Source organism: Phalacrocorax carbo, chromosome 8 (genome assembly GCF_963921805.1).
Source record: "Phalacrocorax carbo chromosome 8, bPhaCar2.1, whole genome shotgun sequence".
Taxonomy (NCBI): domain Eukaryota; kingdom Metazoa; phylum Chordata; class Aves; order Suliformes; family Phalacrocoracidae; genus Phalacrocorax; species Phalacrocorax carbo.
In genome coordinates, this window is record NC_087520.1 from 10713000 (window position 1) to 10735019 (window position 22020).

At 57.8% G+C, this 22020-nt stretch overlaps 2 protein-coding genes across 5 annotated transcripts; both read right to left on the reverse strand.

The window, feature by feature from the left end:
- Positions 1 to 213: 213 nt before the first annotated feature.
- On the reverse strand, positions 214 to 17302 carry GRK6 (G protein-coupled receptor kinase 6). Of its 4 annotated transcripts, none has more exons than XM_064458663.1 (16): positions 17211 to 17302; positions 12695 to 12790; positions 9886 to 9998; positions 9486 to 9563; positions 9112 to 9212; positions 7746 to 7838; positions 7367 to 7430; positions 6588 to 6728; positions 5714 to 5904; positions 4876 to 4913; positions 4646 to 4735; positions 4349 to 4557; positions 3961 to 4098; positions 3572 to 3709; positions 3276 to 3410; positions 214 to 1725 (listed from the first exon to the last, which is right to left on the reverse strand). In XM_064458663.1, exons 1-16 carry the CDS (start codon positions 17212 to 17214, stop codon positions 1675 to 1677), a joined length of 1680 nt encoding a protein of 559 aa, XP_064314733.1. In that variant the 5' UTR covers positions 17215 to 17302; the 3' UTR covers positions 214 to 1674. The 4 variants fall into 4 exon arrangements, with proteins under 4 accessions (XP_064314733.1, XP_064314734.1, XP_064314731.1 ...); XM_064458664.1 differs by lacking the exon at positions 17211 to 17302 and adding an exon at positions 16039 to 16157 and having other exon boundaries at positions 5714 to 5858; positions 6599 to 6728; XM_064458661.1 differs by lacking the exon at positions 17211 to 17302 and adding an exon at positions 16039 to 16157.
- Positions 17303 to 20034: 2732 nt separating this feature from the next.
- On the reverse strand, positions 20035 to 22013 carry LOC135314688 (alpha-2C adrenergic receptor-like). Its single transcript, XM_064458671.1, has one exon. The coding sequence runs from the start codon at positions 21297 to 21299 to the stop codon at positions 20181 to 20183; it is 1119 nt and encodes a 372-aa protein (XP_064314741.1). The 5' UTR covers positions 21300 to 22013; the 3' UTR covers positions 20035 to 20180.
- Between the last annotated feature and the right edge of the window lie 7 nt (positions 22014 to 22020).

Genomic DNA, 22020 nt, shown 5'->3' on the forward strand with positions numbered 1-22020 from the left:
CACTGACCCAAACCACCCAGCAGAAGCCACTGAGGGCCACCTGTGATCCCCAGGGCTCAGCCTCAGCCCTCCCTGGCAGGACAGGAGCACCAGCAGAGCCCACAGCAGCTCAGGAACAGTGGTCCATGCTCCTCTCCTCCTCACAGCCACCAACCCTGTGTGGCCAGGAGCAGGCCCCCTTTGACACAACAGCAATACAAAGCATGACAAATCTTATGCTTAACAAAAGGTTAAAAATTTAAATACTCTCCAACTTTAGTGCAAGGCAAGCAAATGATACCACAGGTCCAAGTAGGTGCTTGGCCCCCCCCGGGGGGGCCTGGCTCAGATTGAGCACGAGGCAGCAGCACGCACACAAGCATGCACATAAACACACACAGAAGAGATGAGTTATTGCTCGGGACACAGCTGCGACGAGTGTGCACAAAAGGGGACAGGACAAGCAGAATGGAGAGGGGGGGCTGAGCCCCGTGCTGCTCCCCAGGGACATGCAGGGCTCTGGCCCCTCCAGTCCCACCCTGCCCTCAGGCACAGGAGCTGTGCTGGCTCCCCAGAGCCCCTGGGGATGCACGCTAAGCCAGCACAGCAGGTGGCCTGCTCCCAGCCCCACTCACTCTTGGGTCACAGCTCACAGCATGACGCCAGGGACATTCCCTTTACTATGGCTTTGCTGTCCAAGAACAGGGTCCCTTACACGTCTGCTGTGATACAGAGCTGGGCCTGGGGACAGCAGCATCCCCAGCACGCAGAGATGGCTGGTCTGGAGCTGGTGGGACTGCACTAGGGCCATCCTACACCATGCCAGAGATCAGACTGACCCTTTGGACCTCCTGAGCAGGTGCTGTGGGAGCAGCTGAGTCCTGCTGTGGCACAGGCAGCCTGCCAGCGGTCTGGAGAAGGGGCCAGGATCAGTTCCTTAAAGCTGGCAGCGTGTGTGAGACAAGGCAGGAGGAAGCAGGCTCTGACAGACAGGGAAGTGGTGATGAGGCAGTGATGCTCTGCTGCCAGAATGCAATGGTAGACGCTTTGGCACAGTGGTTTCCTGTACCTCGGTGCTGAGCAATGGTCTCTGCCAGAAAGGTCCAGGAAAGATGCTTTAGACACCTCAAGGCACAGAACAGTCCGCCCAGGACTCCCTGGTACAAAGCTGGGAGCGTTGCTCCCCCCACAAGAGGACATTTGTGCCTGTGACAGGGTGGGGGCACTGCAGGCCCCCACCTACAGATTAAAAACTGACATGTGATATATACAGACCAACATATATAAATATACACCAAACCTGCAGTGCCGCTTTGGCACTGTGGAATGTGTCAGCAGAGCTGCTCCAGCCTGGCCTTGGCCCACGCTGGCACAATCCCTCCCTCCCACCCTGGGCTCGGGAGGGGAGCAGCAGCCAGTGGGCGGCAGCAGCACAATCCCAAGCGGCAGATTCAGAAGTGTCCAAGTCTGTCTTAGGGATGAGGGCTTGCCCATGGTGAAAGGCACCTTGGCCTGAGCTGTGCGCTTGCGCCAGCCCTGGAGCCATCCTCACAGTCTTCAAATACAGATGTGTAAAGCTGTAAACAAATCCACCTTGCAGGGCCACTGCTGCCTTTGTCCTTCAGGCTGGGCTGTTGTTCTGCTGGGCACCCAGAGAGGTAAGGGGCTCCCAGGGGCTGGAGGACAAGCTGTGCTCTACAGCTGGGTGGGCTCCTCCTCGTTGTCGCTGCAGTTTCCACAACAGTCCTGAAGTCAAAAGGGCAAGGAGAGGGAGGAGGGAGAGAGAGGAGCACAGCAAGCAGAGGGTGAGCACAGTCACACAACCCAGCCTACAGCTGCCCTCCGGCAGGGAAGGGCCAGGCCACCCCCAGCCTGCATGTGGGAGCGCTATGTGGAAGCAAGGGGCTGGAGGGGACCCCAGTCTGCAGAGAAACAGTCAAGCTGCAGCTGGGGGTTCAGCTCCTGGCAGACAGACTGGTGAGCACACAGTTGACTAGCTCAGAAGCTGGGAAGAAGATGGTCTCCATGGACTACAGCCACCCAGGGAGACAGCCCAGTGCCAGCACAGATGATCTGCCCCGCTCAGGGCTCAGCCAGCCGCAGAAGCAGCTGAAGCCCTTTTTGCTGCAATGGGTGGGAGTCTGAGCATGGGGCAATGCCAAACCCTTCACCGTTTCTCAACCCTTCTGTGTGTCCCGGACATCTGAAGAGAGGAGTGAAGGGAACTTCCCACAGCCCCCTGGGAGCAGAGCTCCCAGCAGCGGCAGTGCAGGGGCAGCTTTGGCTCAAGCTGAGGGCAAGGCCTCCCCCACAAAGGCAGTAAGAGCAGGGAAGCAGGATTAGTGGCTCAGGGGACAGTTAGAACAACAAGCAGTTTGTGCTCTGCTGGGGTAAGGGGTTAGGTACTGAAGGACAACACTCCTCTTTCCCAGATCTTGTCATGTCCGTGGGCCACCAGGTATTTCCCTGAGCAGAGCAGCCAGGAGAGACTGCTCACCTCTGGAAAGAGAAAACACGCGGCAAATCACAGCTCAACCCCTGCCACAGGCAGCTGCCCATCCTCCGGCAGGTCCTGCCTCCCTCAGAAAGGGCTGGGTATCCCAGCCCAGGGCTGGCTCTGGCTAGGGCAGCCCACTGAACAGTGAAGCACAACTTGGAGCTTGTTGGGGAAGCAGGAGTCAGCACCAGGTGGCTGAGAGCGGGCCCAGAGCCAACCATGCTGGAGTCCCACAGCTGCAAGCAGCTGTTGGGAGGCAGAAGCCCAGACTTCGCCAGTCCTGGAAAGAAGGCAAAGACTGTTCTGGGCAGAGGAGACAGACAGGCAAGCAAGCCCATAGCAGCTGCAAGACATTTCCATTCTCCTCATCCCTTGAAAGCAGTGCGCTATCTGCCTGCTCGAGCTCTGGCAGAAATGCTCTGGGAAACCCAGGAGCATTCCAAGAGCAAGGTCTTCTTCAGGGATGGTAGTATTCATGTAGGAAGGGACCAGACTTGTTATTTTAGTGCATTCAACAACACCCCTCTGCCTGTGTGACTGCAGCACATTTAGCCAGGACACTCCATCCCAGTCCCTTCAACTCCCCCAGCATTGGGATTGGCAGACAGGCGAGGGCTAGCTGCCTGCAGCCTTGCCTGGGTCCCCCTGAGAGCCCTGGAGTCTGGCCACCCAGCACAGCAGGTGACTTCATGCTGCCCTCTTGTGCCTACCTCCCTGCCAGATCTGCCTGGCACAGGCAGGAATGGGCTCATTGCTGCTAGAGGACTTGCTGTGGAGGGAACACCGGGCAAACTCTTACCTGTCTGCTGAATAAGCGCTGGAGCAACCCTTTTTTGGGCTGTGGAGAAGGCTGCCCTTTCCAGTCCAGGTCTGGGGGCACTGTGCCGTCTGTGCTAAAGACATTCAGCTCCTTAAAACACTCTGTCTCGATCATCTGGAAAAGGGCATAAATGGGTGCAGCGACTGCCACACAAAGCCTGTCACTGAGGGCCCAGCAGAGAGCAAGAGCAGCAGGGACAGCACAAACTCTGCAGGACACTGCACTCTGCCATGGTGGGCACAAGTAGGGAACAAAGACCTGTCCTGCAAACTTACCTCATTCTGCCAAGGAATGGGCACACTTCCTGTAGCAAACTTCTGGTAGAAGTCATTGTCTGTGGGCTCCAGCTCCACCCCTTTCACTGTGGAGAACTGCTCAATGTCTAGAACATCCTTGCAGTAGATGGCCTGGGGCTAAACAGCACAAGGACTGCTCTAATGCCAGGCTCCATGAAGATACCACAACCTCAAACAACTCTGGCTCCTGGCCAAGCCTAGGCTCCCTCTCCCTGCAGCTCAGAACTTGCTTCACCCCTGTTCTGCCAGGCTCCAGGAACAAAAGGGAAGAGGATGGGTGCCATCTCCTTGGGTGAGATACCCCAGGGCTCCTGCTTCCCTTGACAGCACCATTGACTGAAGAGGTCATGACATGGACAGGCACTTACATCTGGCTTGAAGGGGGGGTCCAGCATGCCTGCTTCCAGTCTCCTGAAGTTGAGGTGCTTGAAGAGAGGGTGCTCCTTCACTTCCTTGGCCCCAGCTCCTCGGCACCCCAAGCGCTCCAGAGGGTCTTTGCACAGGAGCTGCAACACAAAAAGAAATCTGTGCCCTGGGTGGAGGGTGCTTCAGGCAGAAGCAGCCCTGAGGTCGGCTGGGCTCCTGCAGTACCCCTCTCGGAGAGAGAGGAATTAAGGCTCTCTGGACCCTCCTGTGCTGCCTTATTAGAGCCAATGGCACCTGGCTGCCACCGGCACTTCTGCAGGGAGCAGCCTTGATGTTCTGCTGCGTGCACAGAGGTGGTGGGAGTGAAGTGACAGGGACGCACACTCATACCATGGTGCAGAGGGAGCGGGCACAGGGCGAGAACTTCTCCGAATATTCCTCCTGCACTTCCTTCACCAACCGCTCCACCTCCTCCCGCTTGATCTTCTTCTTGCGTTGCTGGAAGGGGGACTGTCCCTCGATCATCTCATACACCAGGCAGCCCAGAGCCCACCAGTCTGGGCTGAATGTGTAGCGCTCATTCTTCACCACCTCTGGGGCTACATAGGAGCAGGGGAGAGGGTTTGTGAGTGCAGGGGAAGCATGTGTGCAGTCAGACCGCTTTTTGATTAAATCAGGGCCACTTACCCATGTAGCCAACTGTCCCCACCCGGCCCTTGATTGTCTGGCCCTCCGGCACGTGCACAGCTAGACCCAGGTCTGAGATACGGATGTGACCTGCACAGAGGAAGACACAAGTTAACAGGACAAGATTAAGGGGCAATGTTTGAAGCTGCCAAGAACACAGAGCAACCCTGGTTCCAGCAGAGGAAGAAAGAAGGACTCAGGGCCAGGGCTCCTCTTGACCCTGCACTCACCATGGTCATCCAGCAATATGTTCTCTGGCTTCAGGTCCCTAGGAAGGAAAGGACTCGATTAGCAAGAAGCCTGTTGTCAAAGCAAAGGACACAAGCAACAGCAACATTTCAAAAAGCCACAGATCAGCAGCAGAGGAATGAAACGCCCCTGCCTCAGACACACAGATAATCTTCCCCTCATCCCTGCCCTGGAGTTAGCCCTGCAAGCTCTCCCCTCCAGGGCAGAGGCAGGACATGACAACCTTCAACCCTCCACAAGGAAGCAATAAGCCTGTGGCTGATTCCCTCTTTGCAGGTGCAGAACTCACTATGGCACAGGCCATGCAAGAGAGAAGGAGCAGAGCAGCTTCTGCTTGTCCTGCCCCAGGGCAAGGCACAGGGTATGACTAGGAGGGACTTTCCGCCCATGTTTAGCCATGGTATTCCTAACACTGCATCACACAACCCGGTAAGTACAGTCATACATTCAGCTTGTTCTCCCTCCTGCCCAGCTTTCAGTCTTGAGCATATCAGGGCAGTCTACCCTCCTTTGTTCTAGGGTCAGTACTCCCCCCGGGAGTTAAGCACCCAAGTGCCTGCCTCGAGGCATTCACAGCATGATCATGCCCTGTTCTCAATGATCATTTACCAGCATGAGGAAGCCAAGCTAAACTCTCCAATCTCTCCCATGACATCAGCTTTCTGTTCCTGATCCCCTCTCACCCAGCCCTGTGCTGCTTTCAAGCCTGAGCTTATTTTATTGTGTAGACAGACCCAGCTGGGCTAGTAAGAGCAGCAGGAACCCTCTTGCTTCTGCAGCCCATACAAGATCTCCCAGTGGGGGCCAGGCAGTGCGCACCTGTACACTATTCTCTCCTGATGCAAGTCCTCGAGGCCACAGCAGATCTCAGCAGCATAGAAAGCTGCCCGGGGCTCCTCGAAGCCAGCCTCTCCCATGTGGTAGATATGGAACTTGAGGTCCCCTCCATTCATGAGGGTCAGCACTAGGCAGAGAGCATCTTTAGTTTCATATGCATAGGCTAAGCTCACCTGCAATTCAGGGCAGAAAGGCTGTTAGAAGACACAGCTGGAAGATGGAGATGTCCACGATCTGATGGGTACTTTGTCACCCAAGCAGCCACTGACAGGCAGCAGGACTGGGCCTTTGCTGGCAGAGGTAGCTGTGCAAACAGGGGGAGGACATGGAAGTGCCCAGCAGCCCCAGCATACCCCCAGCTTTCCTCAGACAGGGAGGACACTATTTCCCTGAGCCAGAACTGCTTCCCTCTGGGAGTGACCAGCACCCAACAGCAACCCTGGGGCAGCATCTGATGCATCCTCTGTAAAGGGAGGTTTCAGGCTGCCCACACCTCAGTGCAGCCAGGGAGAAAGCTCTCCACCACACAGCTCAGGGCTAGGCTTCTGCCCAGTTGGCTATCTGGAGAGACAGTTCTTGCTGCTTTCTTGTGCCCCAGAGGTTAAGAAAGTGCCTGTGAGACCAGATGGGTGTTTGGGCCTCAGCTTGGGGGCATTTATAGCATCTTTTTGAAGCAATAGGAGGTCCTGCCAGACCCCAGCCTTGTGAGAGATCTGCAGCTGCCAGAACCCTATCCCATGGGCAGGGCCTGCTCCTGCCTCTCTGCACAGGGTGAGGAGCACGGAGGTGCTGGGCTGGCTGGTTGGAGGAAGAATCAACCACCACAGCAAAGTGAGAGCAATTCCTATGTACTTACTACAAACCTACTGTTCACTTTTTCCAGGATCTGTTTCTCATTCAGGGCCATGGCCTCTCCTTTCCTCTTTTTGATCCGTTTCTTCTCCAGCTTCTTGCAGGCATACATCTTCCCTGTGGCACGAACTTGGCAGGCACAAACCTGGAAGTGGAACAAAGCTCAGCACCCTCCCGCTGCCGTCTCCAGGGTGGGGGTCTAGGTTCTGCTCTCAGGAAGAGGCACGGGAAGGCAAAGGTGTCCTTGTCCCTGCCTCACTCTGAGTGTACCAAGAAGCCCGTTGTCAAAGCAAGAACACAGGGAACAGCGACATCTCCAGATGTCACAGACAAGCAGCAGAGAGCTGTGATGCCCCTGCCACCTGTAGCAGCACGACGGCTAGTGCCTGGGAAGACAGAAGGCCACTCTAGAAGCAGAAGGAAGCCTGACAGTGACAGTTTTCAGGAGTGCAACTTCCCCTGCCAAGACACTGGGAACAGACCTGACTCTCTGCCCAGGCAGCAGTATGCACCACAGGGCACATGCTACCTACCCTGTGCAACACCTTCCACACCTCCAATGTCTGGTAAAGGGGGGCTCCTGCCCCTCAGAAGGGAAGTGACAGATCATGCAATGCCCAGAGCACAGCAGTGCCCAGCACAGGGCCTCCCCAGCCAGCAGCACCTGCCTCCAGGTGCTGGAGCAGCTTGTGGCATCCTGATGGCCAGCCCAGGCCTGCATCCGGCAGCAAGCAACGGTGGCTGCCTGGTACTCCAAATGCAGAGGAAATGCTGGTCACTCACCTCCCCAAAACCGCCCTTGCCCAGCACACGGTACTGACGGAAAGTGTTTTTGGTCACTGGCTGCCTGTGAGGGAAAGGAAATTGGAGTGAGGTGGGAGCAGAAAGAGCATGGGCTGAAGCCCAAACCACCCCATGTTCTGGCCTGAGAGACTGTGGCCCATCCCAAAACCTCTGCTCAAGCAGACCTTGCTTCCCTGCAAGGCAAGCAAGGCTGGGGCTGCTGATGGTGCTGATGAAGGGCCCTGAAGGAGAGCAAGAGTAGGCAAAGGCCAGGCCCCTGGTTCCTGCCAGGGCCCAGCATGTGAAGGAGCCTGAGGGACTCCCCAGGGAGCCCATGTGAGTAGGGTGCAGGTCTCCTAGCGATGCCAGGGAGCATTACCGTTCCAGCCATTTCCACTGCAGGAAGCGGTTGAAGTACAAGCTGTCGAGGTAGTCAGCAAAGGGAGCCACACTCAGGTAGTCGTGAATAAGCCTAGGAGAGAGCAGAGCCAGTAAGGTTGCTGAGAGCCAATCACAGCTGTGGAAAAGGTCAGCAGTCCAGGGAAGAGGAGGTGAACAGGCTCGAGAGCCTGGTCACTTTGCTATCCCCTCACCCAGCCTGGTGCTGAATCACCCATGCAGCCCTAGCCCAGAAAGCCCACCCTCTGCACTAAGCCTGATGCAAAAGAAAAGCGCATTGGAAGTACCACTGTGATGAACACAGCACGCTGGGACTGGGCTGGCACTGCTAATTGTGGCCTCTCAGCACCAGCCCAGGCTGTGGGACAAAAGGGGATGATGGGACTCTTTGCAGTTGCCCCTCAGCTTACAGGGCAAATGTGCACACAAGGCTGTAATCAGCTGCCGAAAGCTGCTAGCAGTGTTCAGCACCAGGCGCTGAGTTGTTCACTTTCAGATTAATATCCAGCACAAAAGGCCACAGGGGATCCTGCTCGAGAACGCTAACTGCCTTGGAGACCGATGCCAGGGCTGCCCAGCAGAGTAAAGAGCCTTAGACACAGTGTCTAGACTGAAGACATGCATCAAGGAAAAGCGGACAGGCTCATTCCCTTTCAGAGCGTGCCAAGAGCAGGCAGGGCCCAGCCCGGAGGCTCTGCATTCAGACAGTGACACTAGTTACCACACACAGAGCTAATGCTCCCCAGAAGACTGCAGCAAACCCACTGCCACAGCCCTGCACTCGATTAGGTGACGTGCTCCAGCTACTCTTCAGGGAGGGGTGGAGGCCGTAAGCCCAGTTTGCCTAACAGCTTCTGCTTTGTACCCAGAGCCAGGACTTCAGCCACTGCTTCTGTGATGAGAACAGAAGTGACCTTAGATCCCTGCAGCAACAGCCAGTGTAACCTAATCACAATGGCCACAACTGTGGCCAGCAGGAGAGGACAGCTGGCTCCAGGACTGTGGCCATCACCTCTGCTCTGTGGATGCCTACAAGATCCTGGCACAAGACTAGGAACAGCATGGCCAGATGCTGAGGCTTGTTGAAATGGGGTCTTCCCAAATGGCAGCTCAGACCCATGGCAGCCCAAGAGGAGTGAGAGGTTTCTGCAGCAGCTTGTGGCTCCCAGAACCCATGGGAGCTCCTTGTATTTGCAAACTGCTAGCCCAAAACTCCCCAGGCCCCAGCCTTACACCAGCCCTCGCTCTGCTGGAGGAAGGGACCACGGGGGACAAGGCAAGTTAGCTGGAACATCTGCCCCATGCTGTGGTGCAACCTGCAGGTAGGCCCCAGCCCTCCAACTTACTTAGTGGATTCCTTAAAGAGCTCCTTGGAAGGTTCCTGCTCCAGCCTCTCACAACAGGCATCCACCAGCTGCGAGGGGACTTCAGGCACATGGTCCTCACTCTGGGGACAAAGGGATGGAGTCAGAAATAGGGAGCATAGTACAAGGATTCTCCCAGGAAGCAGAAGCCCACAATAACAGCACACAGGCGCCCATCTGCTTTAGAGCCAGTGGGAAAAGCAGCAATGGTTGCTTGTGAGGTAGTGGGGTGGCTCTGTACTCTGCCCTCACCATCTTGCCCAGTACATTCACTATGGCAGGACGTGGGTAATGAGAGCAGTCAGCTTTCCAACTGCTCTGCTGTTGCAGGCAGCAAACACAACCCTCTTACTCACGTTTGGCTTCAAGTACTTTTCAATCAGGTGCTGCCCACATTCCTTCCGCTTCTCATCTGGAGCCACTTCGTACCCTGCCTGCACAGAGCAAACAGCATGAGGAACAGGTCCAGCCAGGAACTAAGTGTTGCTACTGGGCAACAGCTGCAGAGCAGTAACACCCTCTGCCCAAGGTTTCCCATGCTTTCCTGGAAAACCAGATCTCCAGCAAACAGCTCCCTAGCAAAGGCCCAGCCCTGTCTTGGAGAAACTGCAGTTCAGAGGTTTTTCTTTCAGGAAAACCCTATGTTATCAGAACTACCTGGAAACTGCCAGAGCACCCAGGGCCAAACAGTGCATGCCGAGGGTGCCAGGAACATCCCTGCCTCCCCCAAGGAAGCCCAACGGGTTTTGCTCTTACCACAGCATCCAGGAACTTGACGCAGCGTGACAGCTCAGGTCGTGTCTCGCAGAACTGCCGAAAGAGCATGTGCCCAATAGGCTGCTTCTCACATAGGCTGTGGTAGTCCCGTTCTGCAAATGTGGACAAGACCACTCATTGCCAACCTCCCAGAAGCAGCCACAGCCCACACGTGGTGGAGAGGCTTGCGACTTGTCAGCTGGCTGCTCACAGGTCCCACCAGCCTGAGGCTCCCAAGAGAGTGAAATACACCCAACAGGGACAAGAGGCGTGATGAAGCTTTTATGTTCCCCTATGGAAGATCCTCTTCCCTGGAAGAGGTTTGACCTGCTGTTCTGCACAGCCTGCCCCTCTTGTTTCTAGCAAGGGAACTTGGTGTCTTCTGTTTGCCCAGAAGCTCTCTTCCTAAACCTTTCCCCAGGAGACTGACTGACTACTCCATACACTGAACTTTCCATGGAACACACTGAGCTTATTTTGAGGCAGATTGTCCAGGCCAAGAGTTGCTCTGATGACTCTTACAAACCACTCGAATTCCCAAAGGCCCTGCTGGAAGCAGCAGCATCAAAATGGGGGGCATCATTTCCACAGATGTCCTGTTAATGCTGCACACAGCAATGAGACACACCCCCCACTCCATGGGACAGCCACTTCCGGAGCTCAGCTTCGCTGCTGATTCCTCCTACCCCTCTCTGAAGTCTGGCAGCCCATGCACAAACCCCTTTGCCTATCCAGAGCACTTCCAGTTCTCTGCTTTTTTTAGCTCCCCTTCCACTCATAAGATGTTGTCTGATTGCGGGCCAGAACAGATTTCTGTCACAGCTGTTGCCCCCAAGGGCTGCAGGCTGCCTGGGGTGCACATGTGCAGCTGTCCACCAGCTCACAGGGGATCTTCCTGCACTCCCTGGGGCTGGGTACTGCCGGCCTTCCCCTCCCCATGAAGTAGTTTCTCCCGAGGAAGCTGTGGCTTCCTGAGGGTGCACAAGAGCGCAGAGACCGGGAGGCTGTGGTGGGGGAGGAGGTTGCCTTGCCAGCTCCACCACACCAGCCAATTTCCTTGTGTCTGCAGGGGAAGGAGTTCCCTTCAGCTGGGGAGGATGAGAGCTTGCTGCTGGCAAGATCAGAAGCTTTCAGCTGCCCTTGCTGCTGCCCAGGCTCACACAAGGTTGTTCCCTGCAGCCAGGGCATACAAAGCTTAATTCTGCAGCGGGCAACCAGCCCATCATGCCCATGGTCCTGCCAAGCCTCTGGAATAGGAAAGAAATGCCTTTCCAGCAGGCTGCGAGGGGAAAACAAAACTACTCTGGCCAAAGAGTAACCCAAGCACAAGGAACAGGGCCATCTTTCCCATGGGGAAGCCAAATGAGGCAGCCACCACCTGGGCTAGAAGCACTTCTCACATGCCTCCACAAGGGGAAGTGGGGATACAGGCAGTGACAGCCAGCCGCAGGGAGGGACTTGCCTCCCAAAGCATCACAAGGTCATTGTCCCAGGCAGTGGGACAGCAGAGACAGACAGACCACCAGCACTCACCACCAGCAAACGGGCAGCACAACAAAGGTGAAGTTCAGTGCTTGAAAACATGTGTATGTGTCATGCCACCCACAGGAAGGGCTGCTGCAGGCAGAGGATGGGCCTCAGCTGAGGGAAAGCTCTGCTGAGGGCACACAAGTCAGAGAAGCAGACAGGAGTTGAGATGGCCAAGACAGGAGCTGCAAGGAGAGCCCAGGCCAGAGCTATGTTCCGTTCTCAGAACTTGCTCCAGAGAGGCAGTTTGCAGCAAAGCCAAGGTGAGAGTCTCTATATAACTAGCCTTGGCTGCAAAGCCGGCCCTGGGAGGTGGTGCACGGCGTACACAGCAGCAGAACCAGGGTGTTGTGAGGCTCGATGTTACAGTGTAGATGATGGAGGTTGGTTTATTTCAAGCGCTACAGTCCCATGTGCCCTCAAAGGGAGCCACTCCTCTCCTTAGGGCTGCCCGGACCTGGAAACCCTGGGCAGGGTGGAATGGGGCACTGGAGCTGCAGAAACATCCCAAACCCACTCAGCCCAGTGACACCTGCTCTGAAACAAGGCCAGCGCTGTGCCCCTCTCCAGCTGGCAGCTGAATCCGGAGTGACAATTTAAACAAGCTCTCCCCTTCCCAAGAAGCAGAGCATTCTCACCCTCTGTGCCCCAAAACAATTTTCACATTATCTCAGGACCAAGTCTGCTGCACGAACAATATTAAAACCATGAAGAATACAAAATGCAGTATTAAAATGACAGGCCAAGCCCTGCCCAACTGTACAATTCTCATCCACACCACACAGCAAGAACCCAGGTTTACCCGAGTAAAGCTGCTGCATTAGTGTTAGAAGCCGAGGTCTGCAGGGCAGGGCTGAATCCCAGGCAGGGCATCCAGAAGATGTTAGCTGGACCTTTGTTATTTATGGTAAGGCCATCAGAGTGATGCTCCAAAGCTCTGCAATACCAAGCAGGTCTGCTGCACAGAGAAGGGTGCATACCTCTAGTGAAGCTCATCACGGTCTGGAAGGCATGCGGTGCACCAACAGGCACTATCCAGTGAGTGCCATGCAGCTGTGACTTACCCAACCATCGTTTCTTTCCTACACCCCAAAGTCCGAGTGATCCTGGCTGGGTTTTGGCCAACACATGCCCTGTTACACGTCCCTGACCCTTGTGGGACTCAACTGCCTTCACATGTACCCAGCTTTGGGTGCACAACACCCACACACATTCACCCACCAGCCCTGCTCGGGAGTGGAGCCTGGGCACTGCTCAGCTCCCACCAGCCACCGCAACTCACCAACGGTTTGTCGAAGATCCTCACAGAGGCTGATATGGGGGAACTGCAGCATCTGGCGCCATTTCTTACTCTTGCCTTTCCGGTTTCCACCACCACCTGCAGGGCACACAAAATCGGTACCATGAGTTATGAAGCAAGGACATCCAACTTCAGCCTAGACTTACCAGGAGCAGAGAGAGGAGACACCCTCTGTCCAATTACGTGAGCAAGCCTAGGCAAGGAGAACAAGACCACAGCGGTATTGCCGCCCCTGGCTGGTGGAACAAAAGCACTAGAGCTTCTGACTGCCAGAGGAAGTGAATGGACCAACCACTCTGGCTGCTGAACAAAGTCACAATCGAGAACACTAAGATCTTTCACCTGGACATCTCAGTGACTCATATTTAAGTTTGGATAATCAGGGCAGGGGCAGGAGTGCCTAAAGCCAGAGGTTACTCTACGCCTGCACAACAGTTCTTGGCTCCCAGGCCTGTCCTCAGGACCTCTGCATAACTAATCACCTCCCGAGGCCAAGCCTTGCTTGGTGTGAAGCATTCCTGCTGTAGTAAGGATGTTCATGCCACCTACTCATTCCAGACTGATTGCTTATTCCAGGGAGGGGCTCTCAGAGAGAGGACACGAAGCTGGGAGACAGGAATTCCTGCTCTAATCCTGGCTCCACAGACAACTCACTGCATTGCCTGGGGCTCATCACTTCAGTTTCCCACCTGTGAAGTGGGGACACTCCCACCTTTCTCCAGAGATAAGCCAGCCTCTGAAAATCGAGATCCAAGGACTAGATATTACTCCCACTTCAGTTGCTGAAGTAAATGCCCAGTGCTGTAGGACAGGGTGGGAAAGCTTCTAGATAGACCAAAAAATTTACATCATAGCAAGCACCAAGTACTGAAATACTTGTACGCCTGATTGCTGGAATCAGTCAACCGCCTGGGATTGCTTTCCCCCTGCCGGGTGCCAACACAGACACACAATCTCCCACCTCCCTTTGGAAATACATCACACCACCCTGCCGAGTTGGGTCAAAGCACAGCTTTCTGAAATCACAGGGGGTTGAACATCATTTATCAGTTCTTGAGAAACACTTTCATAACACTTTCCTCCACTGCAGATGCAATTCAGCCCCTAATCCTAGACACAGTCCCTGGCATCCAACTCCCTGCGCCACAGGAGGCCTTGGTTGGACAGGCAGGTGGGCCATCACAGCCGGCCTTCTGCAGGGCCAGCCCCATGTCCGAGCCCCTGGCATGCTGTGGGTCGCTGCACTACATCTGCCCTGCACCAGCAGCTGGGCTGCACGACTGTACAAACTCAGGAAGGAAGTGACTCAAGGGTAAGCAGGGGTGGAAGAAACCAGCAGCACAGACACCTCTTGTCAGCCATGGCTTGTGGCAATGAAACAGATGGGGACAGCTAAGTAAGGGCACGAGAGGACAAGCCACCCTCACCCCACAAGTGCTCAGGGGAAGGGAGAGCAATGCCCCACAGCACCTGGAGGATGAGGACCAGCAGCCTGCATTTCCTCAAGTTGTTTGCTTTTAAAGGAAGCTCCAGAGCCCTTCACACATGGTTCTCCCCCACCCTCTCAGCACCGCAGCAAGCAGCCCAGCAGGGAATTTGCCTGCTGTAGTACACCAACCTCCCAGTACCCCCATTTTGGGGGTGGGGCAAGGGGTGGGCCACCTCTACCTGGAGCTTCAGAGCTTGGTGTAGCTCAAAGCTGGTCTGCTGTCCCTCTGCCGGAGGCCAGCAGGCAAGGGGGACAACAGGGGAAGGATCCATCACCTTCCCTGGGCCAAACCCTCCTAGAAGCTTGAAGGAAACACAGAGCACATGGCAGCAGCTGAAGATAGCTGCCAGCAGCCCCACCACCACATCCAGGGAGATCTCAGCTCTGCACTCCCACACCAAACCAGGAGGCTCCAAAAAAGACTGGGCTGGAGCAAGGCACCTGGTGCTGCTGGATCTGGCCAGAAAAGCAGCTCTCTTCCTGTCACACAGGCTGCAGAGCTCGCCCCAGCGGCTACTGCAGCCACCCACCCACGGGTGGGAGAGCCGTGGACAGGCAGCACAGCCACCTGCAGCTCTCACAGGCCACGAACTGTCTGGCACGAGCGTGCCGGTGGATTGTATCTGCCTGCAGCCAAACTGCCCACTGCTTGCCAAGGCTGAGGCACCAGAGGAGCACTGGGAAGCACAGCACCAGCTGTCCGACAGCTCGCTCTGCATCAGCGACCAAACTCAGCTCTGCTGAAGGCACAACAGGAGCCGGTCTCCTGGTCACTCACTCGGTGGGAAGCAGGGTCTCATGTCTAGAGGTCACAAATGCCACTGTTTGGACCTTGCCATTATCAACCATAATGTCATGGTCCTCCATGGTCACCGTGCCTGAAGTACCTACACTAAGCCTGATTTTCAAGTGGCTCAAAAATGTTTCTGCCTGTGTAGATTTAATTTCATTGCTCTTTGCTCCCACAAATCTAATCTCTAAAACCCTCTAACGAGATTTCAGTGGGCCCCTCAGGCTCCGAAATGGCTTGGTCTGGCCAGCTGCACACCGCGGGCCAGGAGGGACTGCACTTCCCCGACACTTTATGTGGTCTAATGAATTCCCCGGTGTGTGGCAGAATCAGATCTGCTCTGCGATGGACCAGGCTCCTGCATGACAGACTTCCCAGCTCTCCCCTTAAGCCACCCCGAGGCCTCTCTGCAGGGCAGGCTGCATCCCCCGCCGTGCCCGTGGAGTTCAGCTGCGACCCCCGGAGCTGCAGGAGGTTTGCAGCCCCACGGCCAAGGCCCTGGCGCGGAGCGGAGCAGGGGCCAGGGCCGGTGTGAAGGCGGCGGCGGCGGGGTGCGGCTCACCGCTGCAGTTTCGGATCGGCACTTGGGTGGGAAGCAGCAGTTTACCGGCCTGAAATCAACTTTTTCAACTAAAACTGCTTTGCCCCCACCCCGCCAGAGGAGCGAGAGCCGCCTCGGGCCTCACCTGGACGGGGTGAGGCCGGAGGCTGCCGGCACCGGTGGGAGGCAGGGGGCTGCAGGGCGGTCTCTACCTAGTGAGGCGGCAGGACCCTCGGGAGCGCTCAGCACCCCCGGAGGACACGGGGCACCGGGCGCTGAGCAACCCCCGCCCGCCCGGCGCAGCGACTGGCGCCGGGGCTTCACTCCGGGCCGAGAGCCCTTGAGACGATCGGTGCCCGACCTGCGCCGTTTACCTCCCGGCTCCCGGCAGCACCGGCCGGCACCTCCCGGGCGCTGGGCTCGCTCCGCAGCCCCAGGCCTGTCGTCTCCCCACCGTCCCAGCCCCGGGGACCGGGGACCGGCGTCCGCCCGGCGCCACCGCTCACCTTCGCGGGCCTTAAGGAGGACGGTGTTGGCGACGATGTTCTCTAGCTCCATGGGCCCGGGCGGCGCCGCCGCCTCCCGCCCGGCTCCGCTCCCCGCCGCTCGGCCCGCGCCCCGCCGCCTGCCCCCCAACGCCGCCGCGCCCCGCCCACTCGCGCCCAGCCCGCCAATGCCTGCCCACGCTCCTCCCGCGCCGCGCTTCCATTGGTCCAGCCTCTCCCTCCCCCGAAAGCCTCGCCCCCTCCGCCGCGCCTCTGCCCTCCCGTTGGTCCCGCGGCGGGGGGGCGGGGTTGGGACGGCGCGAGGGGGAGAGAGAAGCGCGCGTCACCCGGCGGCCATTGGGCGAAGCCCTGCAGGGAAGAGGGAGGGGGTGCTGATTGGATAGCGAGGTGTCACTCAGCGAGCGCTGCTGCTGCTCGGGGAACAGATTGGGCGAGTGTCAACAGCATCCACCACATATTGGGATCCACCTCCTGCGGTATCTGATTGGGTGAAGAGCTGCCACTCTGCTGCTGGCTCGGTCGTGATAGGGGCATTTCGGGGGGGTGGGGCGAGCGAGCGTGTATAAAGGGGTGCTGGAGGAGTGAGTCCGGGCTGCCGCAGATGCCTGTCGAGCCAGGGATCCGGTGGCCAACGGCCCTGTCTGAGGTGTCCTGCGCTCCTTTCACGCTACGCTCCAGTTACGCGTTTTGGGGGGGCTCCCCCTCTGTGCAGCCTGGCCCTGTGTTTGCGACGGCAGCAGGAAAGGCTCCCAGGCGGGCACATGTCCGGTGTTGGTCAATCCCTGCACCGGGTGATGCAAGCTCTGCTGCTGTGCCCTGTCACCGCTGCGGTCTGGGTTTGGGGTTTCCTCATCCCCTGGTGCCCGTGGCATTGGGGGTGGCCCTGGCAGCTGCTGGCGTGCCCTTCTGGTGTTGGAACTCCTCTTGCTGCTCCTGCAGGTTTCTTCCCTCTGCTGATTTGCTCTGAAAGCACTCTTTTTACTTCGATTAGCAACAGCCTTACCCTGTCTGAAGACAAGCTGTGGTGGGCGACCCTCTCCCCAACAAATAAGTCATGGATTTCTGAGCAGAGCTCTGTCTTCCTCCAGCACCCCTTGGTGGTCTCTCAGCCCTACAGATGACCTGCCCAGCTCCCTGCTTCTGGGTGTAAAACTGCTCATTAACCCTCTTACCCATTACCAAGTTGTGCCTGTCCCACTTTCTGCTCCTTCTGGTTCTTGGGTGCGGATGTCCCCTCTACCTTCTGATGGCTCCCAACTCTTGCTCCAGCCCCCAGGTGATGCCTTGCATGCAGTGGCTGGTGGCAGCAGGTCTGCTCCAGGTTGGGGGCTGGCGGTGGCCGTGCATGGAGGAGCATGTGATGATGGGCAGGTCCCTCCACCAATCTCTGTTAAAGGTGACCTGGGGGTGGGGGGCAGGCTGGGCCTCGAGCACTGCTTGGCCAGGCTGTACTAGTGAGCAGGAGGGAAGAGGTTCATGTCCTCAGACTGTAATGAAGCTGATTATAGCAGTAATTATTCCAAGCACTCATTACCTGCGCAGTCAGTACTGACTGTGGTCTGCCAGGCCCTTCAGCATCCATGGGAGATCAGGCATCGCATCTTCTGGTTATGAACCTGCAGTGACAATGAGGAGGAGGATGCTTTGCTCTGCCGTATGTTGGAGGTGATCTCCTGTATCACTCTGCCATGAGGGATGAGCTCACACTGCCAGCTTTCTTCTTTTAGAGCTGCTTCCCTTTTAAAGGTGGCACTTACTTTTGAGCTTCAAATGCAATTACTTTGTTTCCATGCATTTGCACGCTTAACTCTGAGGTTGCTACTTTTGGTTTCTACCCAGCAGCATTTTGGAGCACCATTCCCACCACCGGCAAGAGTCATTGGCCATGGGGCACTGCCAGAGCAGCATGAGTGTCCAGAGGGGTTCTGGTGTCCCCAGCAGAGCCAGTGGCAGCCCAGGTAGTGGAACTGGCACTCTGTTATTTAGCTCTGCAGAGTAGATGTGGCTGGAGAGGGAGAGGGCTCCAAACGCGAGCCTGTCAGAGGAGTAATTAAAAATAATCTTGAGAAATTGAGGAAAGAACCTGAAAATGCAGGATGCAATTCCAGGCAGACAAATGCAGTTGCTGCAGTTGGGCAGGCCTAATCAGCACTTTGAGGGGTGCTGCTTTGCCAGCGGTACTGGGGTCATGGTGGCTCACGAGAGGGGCAGGAATAAGGGTCACACTGTGGTGGATAAAACAGACTTTGTAGAAACTTGGGATGGAAAGAGCCACTGTGGACAGATGAAGTGAGCTACTGGACCCCTCTGCAGGCAGTACATTATACTGGATGGCAATACGGTGGGAGATGCTTGGTGGGGGAGTTCTTCCTGGAGCGCCCCAGCACCCCGGTAGGGCCTGGGGTGAAAGGGGGCGCAGGCACTCCCAGATTCCAACCAGCCCTTGGGATTTGATGTTTTGGACATCAACCTGAAATTCCCTTTGGTGGCTTGGATGTTGTCCCGATGCCAGCACAGGCTGGATGTGCCGGCATCTCCTTGCCCAAGGAGGGGTGTCCCTGCATGCCTCCACTCCAGCTGGTCCCCAGCCCTGCCTGCCCTGTGACTGTCCCAGAGCTGTGCATTCATGCCCAGGAGGACGGATGGTGCCTGGTCCCCTGGCCAGCCCCAGTGGTGCCAGGCAAGGGTAAGGGATGGGTGCACGAGCCAGGGCACAGCAGGGCTCCAGGGTGCTGCCCACAGGGCTGGTGCCCCTCAGTGCCACTTCTTGCCGACCAAACTGGCCTTGCTGAGTCCCCATCAGGCGCCCTCATCTCCCTAGGTATTTTTAGAAGGAAAATGCTGTTTAATTGTGAAAAGGCAAAGGCAGCCACGGGAGGGGAAGCCAGGCAGCAGCGATAGGGCAGCTCCTTCCGCAGACAGCGCCAGCGCAGCTCCAACTGCCAGGGCTGGCCGCCTCCGGAGGATCAACACCAGGCCCCTGCCCTGGCACAATCCCCACTGGGAGCCTCCACTGGTCCCAAAGCTCATGTCATGAGCCTCCACACACAGGGCCAGCGGGCACAGGGGATGGCCTGCAGGTCCTCACTGCTGCGAGTACCCCCATCCCTTTCAGCGCCCTGGACTCTGTTGTCGAGCTGCATCCGCCCTGGCAGGGCCTGATGGGGGCCAGCGTTCCTTAGGCTCCAGCTCCCAGGCGCCGGCAGCTGTTTTTAGCTGAGTGAAAGTCTGATGTTTTGAGATTTTCTATTTTGAGCAGCAAAGCTGGAGAAGTGGAGTGTGGCCCCTGATCCCTGGGTTTCTGTGCAGAGCAGGGCAGGGAGCCAGGCAGGGTGGGCACAGGGCAGCTGCTGCCCCTGGGGGAATGTGGTTACCCCCAGGTCTTCACCCCATGGTTGCCCTCATGACCCCTTGCACCTTGAGCTGTGCCAGAGCCTGTTCCCACATGGTCCCATCTCCCACACTCTCCCAAGGGAGGAAGGCCTTTCCAGCACTGGGATGTCATTCCTCCTTCCCTTACTGCAGCAAGATCCCCAAGCAGGATATTGGGTGTCCTGCCTTAGCCTCACGGACCTCATACCCCACCATGGGGTACATATGTGCCTCCACAGAGCCACCACAGTGCAGTTCAGCACAGCTACGTGCTGATGGGCAGCTGGAGGAACAGCCTCGTCAGAGAGGCACAGGGCTTGGACTGGGCTGCTGCAGTGGCACGGTCAGCTCAGGCTGGTGCCTGTGATGCTGCCACATCAGGGCTTTCATCCCCCCCCACAGCCGACATGGGGTCTGTTCCCTGTGCAAGAGGATGCTGGGGCCAAGGGTGTGCAGAGGACCTGGGGTCTGCCTGGCAGCACTGCAGACTCATTGGAACTGCCATGGCGACTTGTCACCTCCAGTGGGTCACCTATGCTGCAAAGAGTGTGGGGGGTGACCCAGGTAATGATGGGTGCTGGTGATGGGTGCTGACGAGAGGCAGATGCCAGCCCCAGGCACAGGCTTTGGTCTCATTTTATTCAACCCCATGTTTCCAAAAGTACCTCAAAGTGCAACACCAGCATGGCAGTCCAGAGTCCGTGGTGAGGCCAGGCACTGCCAGCAGCGAGCAGGGCTGGGGGCCATGTCCCCGGTGTCCCAGCAGGGCCTTAGGTGCGGTGCCAGCGGCGGATGGCAAGGAGCCGGCGGAAGGCGGCGCGGAAGTCCCGGTTGAAGAGGGTGTAGATGAGGGGGTTGAGGCTGCTGTTGCAGTAGCCGATCCAGAAGAAGAAGCTGAAGAGGGGCTTGGAGATATGGCAGCCCTCCCCACAGACAGCCCCCAGGCTGTAGGTGAAGAAGAAGGGGAACCAGCACAGCACAAAGGCCCCCATCACTACGGCCAGCACAACAGTGAAGCGCCGCTCCCGCGCCCGCACCAGCCGCTGCCGGCACAACAACACGCTCTGGTTCTGGCTCCGGCGTCGCCAGCCTGGTATCCCGATCCCTGGCCCCTTCTTGTTGGCACCAGCAGGGCGCGGGGCATGGGTGGCGAGGACTGCCGCCGTCCGCTGGGCAGTCAGGTGGTAAATGCGGCAGTAGACGGCGATCATGACGAGGCAGGGGGCAAAGAAGGAGGCGGCGCAGGAGGCAAGCACGTACCAGGTCTCCTGGCTCAGCTGGCATTCCCGGCCCCCTGGCTGGGCCCACAAGAGCGGTGGCAGTGCCACCAGAGCAGCTGCTGCCCAGACCGCCCCAATCATCCCCTTCACCCGCCTGGGGCTGCGGCGCAGGTTGAGGCGGGCTGCCCGGGTGACAGCCCAGTAGCGGTCAAGGCTAATGGCACAGAGGTGCCCGATGGAGGCGGTGCAGAGCAGCACGTCCAGCGCCAGGTACAGGCTGCACCACAGGCCGCCAAAATACCAGTAGCCCATCACCTCGTTGGCCAACGAGAAGGGCAGGACAAGGACAGCCACCAGGATGTCTGCCGAGGCCAGGGACACCAGGAAGAGGTTCTGTGGGGCCCGCAGGGCCCGGCTGGTGGAGATGGCCACCACCACCAGTGTGTTGCCCACCAGTGTGGCCAGCAGGACGGCCAGGGCAGCCAGCAGGATGAGTCCTGTGGCTGCGGGTGAGTGTGGGGCGCTGCTGGCACCACTGCCGTTACTGGAGGTGTTGGGGAGGGTGCCAGCTGGCTCCATGCTGGCCTGGCCCCTCAGGCAGACAAAGTCCCATGGGTCAGCCCCCCGCCGCACACACACCCCCCGCTCACCAGCCCCGCCGCATCTCATGGCACAGCCCTGGCATCACCAAGTCCCCAGGGGAGCATCCCAGCCGCCACTGTTCCCGTACCGACCCGGTCTGACAGCAATGCAGAGGTCCTCCTGGCCCGGTGGCCTCCCAGCCAGGCACGGAGGAGTGATGGCAGTGCCAGGAGCCCCGTAGCAGCTCCCACGGCAGCCCCGCTGCCTCCACTGGTCCCAGCCTGGGAGGAAGGCGGGCGGGAAGGAGGGAGGGAGGGACTGGCTGATATCCTGGCAGAAGCCCAAGCATCTGTGGGCAGTGGGAGAAGCAGTTATTGCCAACACTTAAAGGGCTCCTGCCAAGGTCACCACGGCGGGTGGGGTCCTGCCATGGGCATCAGGGTACCTGGTGGGTCAGGGGCACTCCCTGGCTATGCCAAGTCAACAGCCCACAGAGCCCCAGCCCAACAGAACCAGAGCACCTTACCAGCTGCCGTGTGCTGTGCCTGGTTCACTGACACACTGCTGTGACACCAAACGGTGCAGCATGGACCCTGCCAGCTCAGCCCTCTGGAGACAAGGCACGTGGAGGAAGATGCTGCCTGCAGCACATTGGTACAGGCTGGCTGTAAACCACAGGCACAGGGTTTGGCTGCAGCATCATCAGTGTGTACCCCCACACCCCTGGCAGTACATTTGGTGCATCCCCAGCACCGGGAATTTGTATGGGGCTGGGTGTGCAGTGGTGGTGTGTGGATGTGGGGGTAGA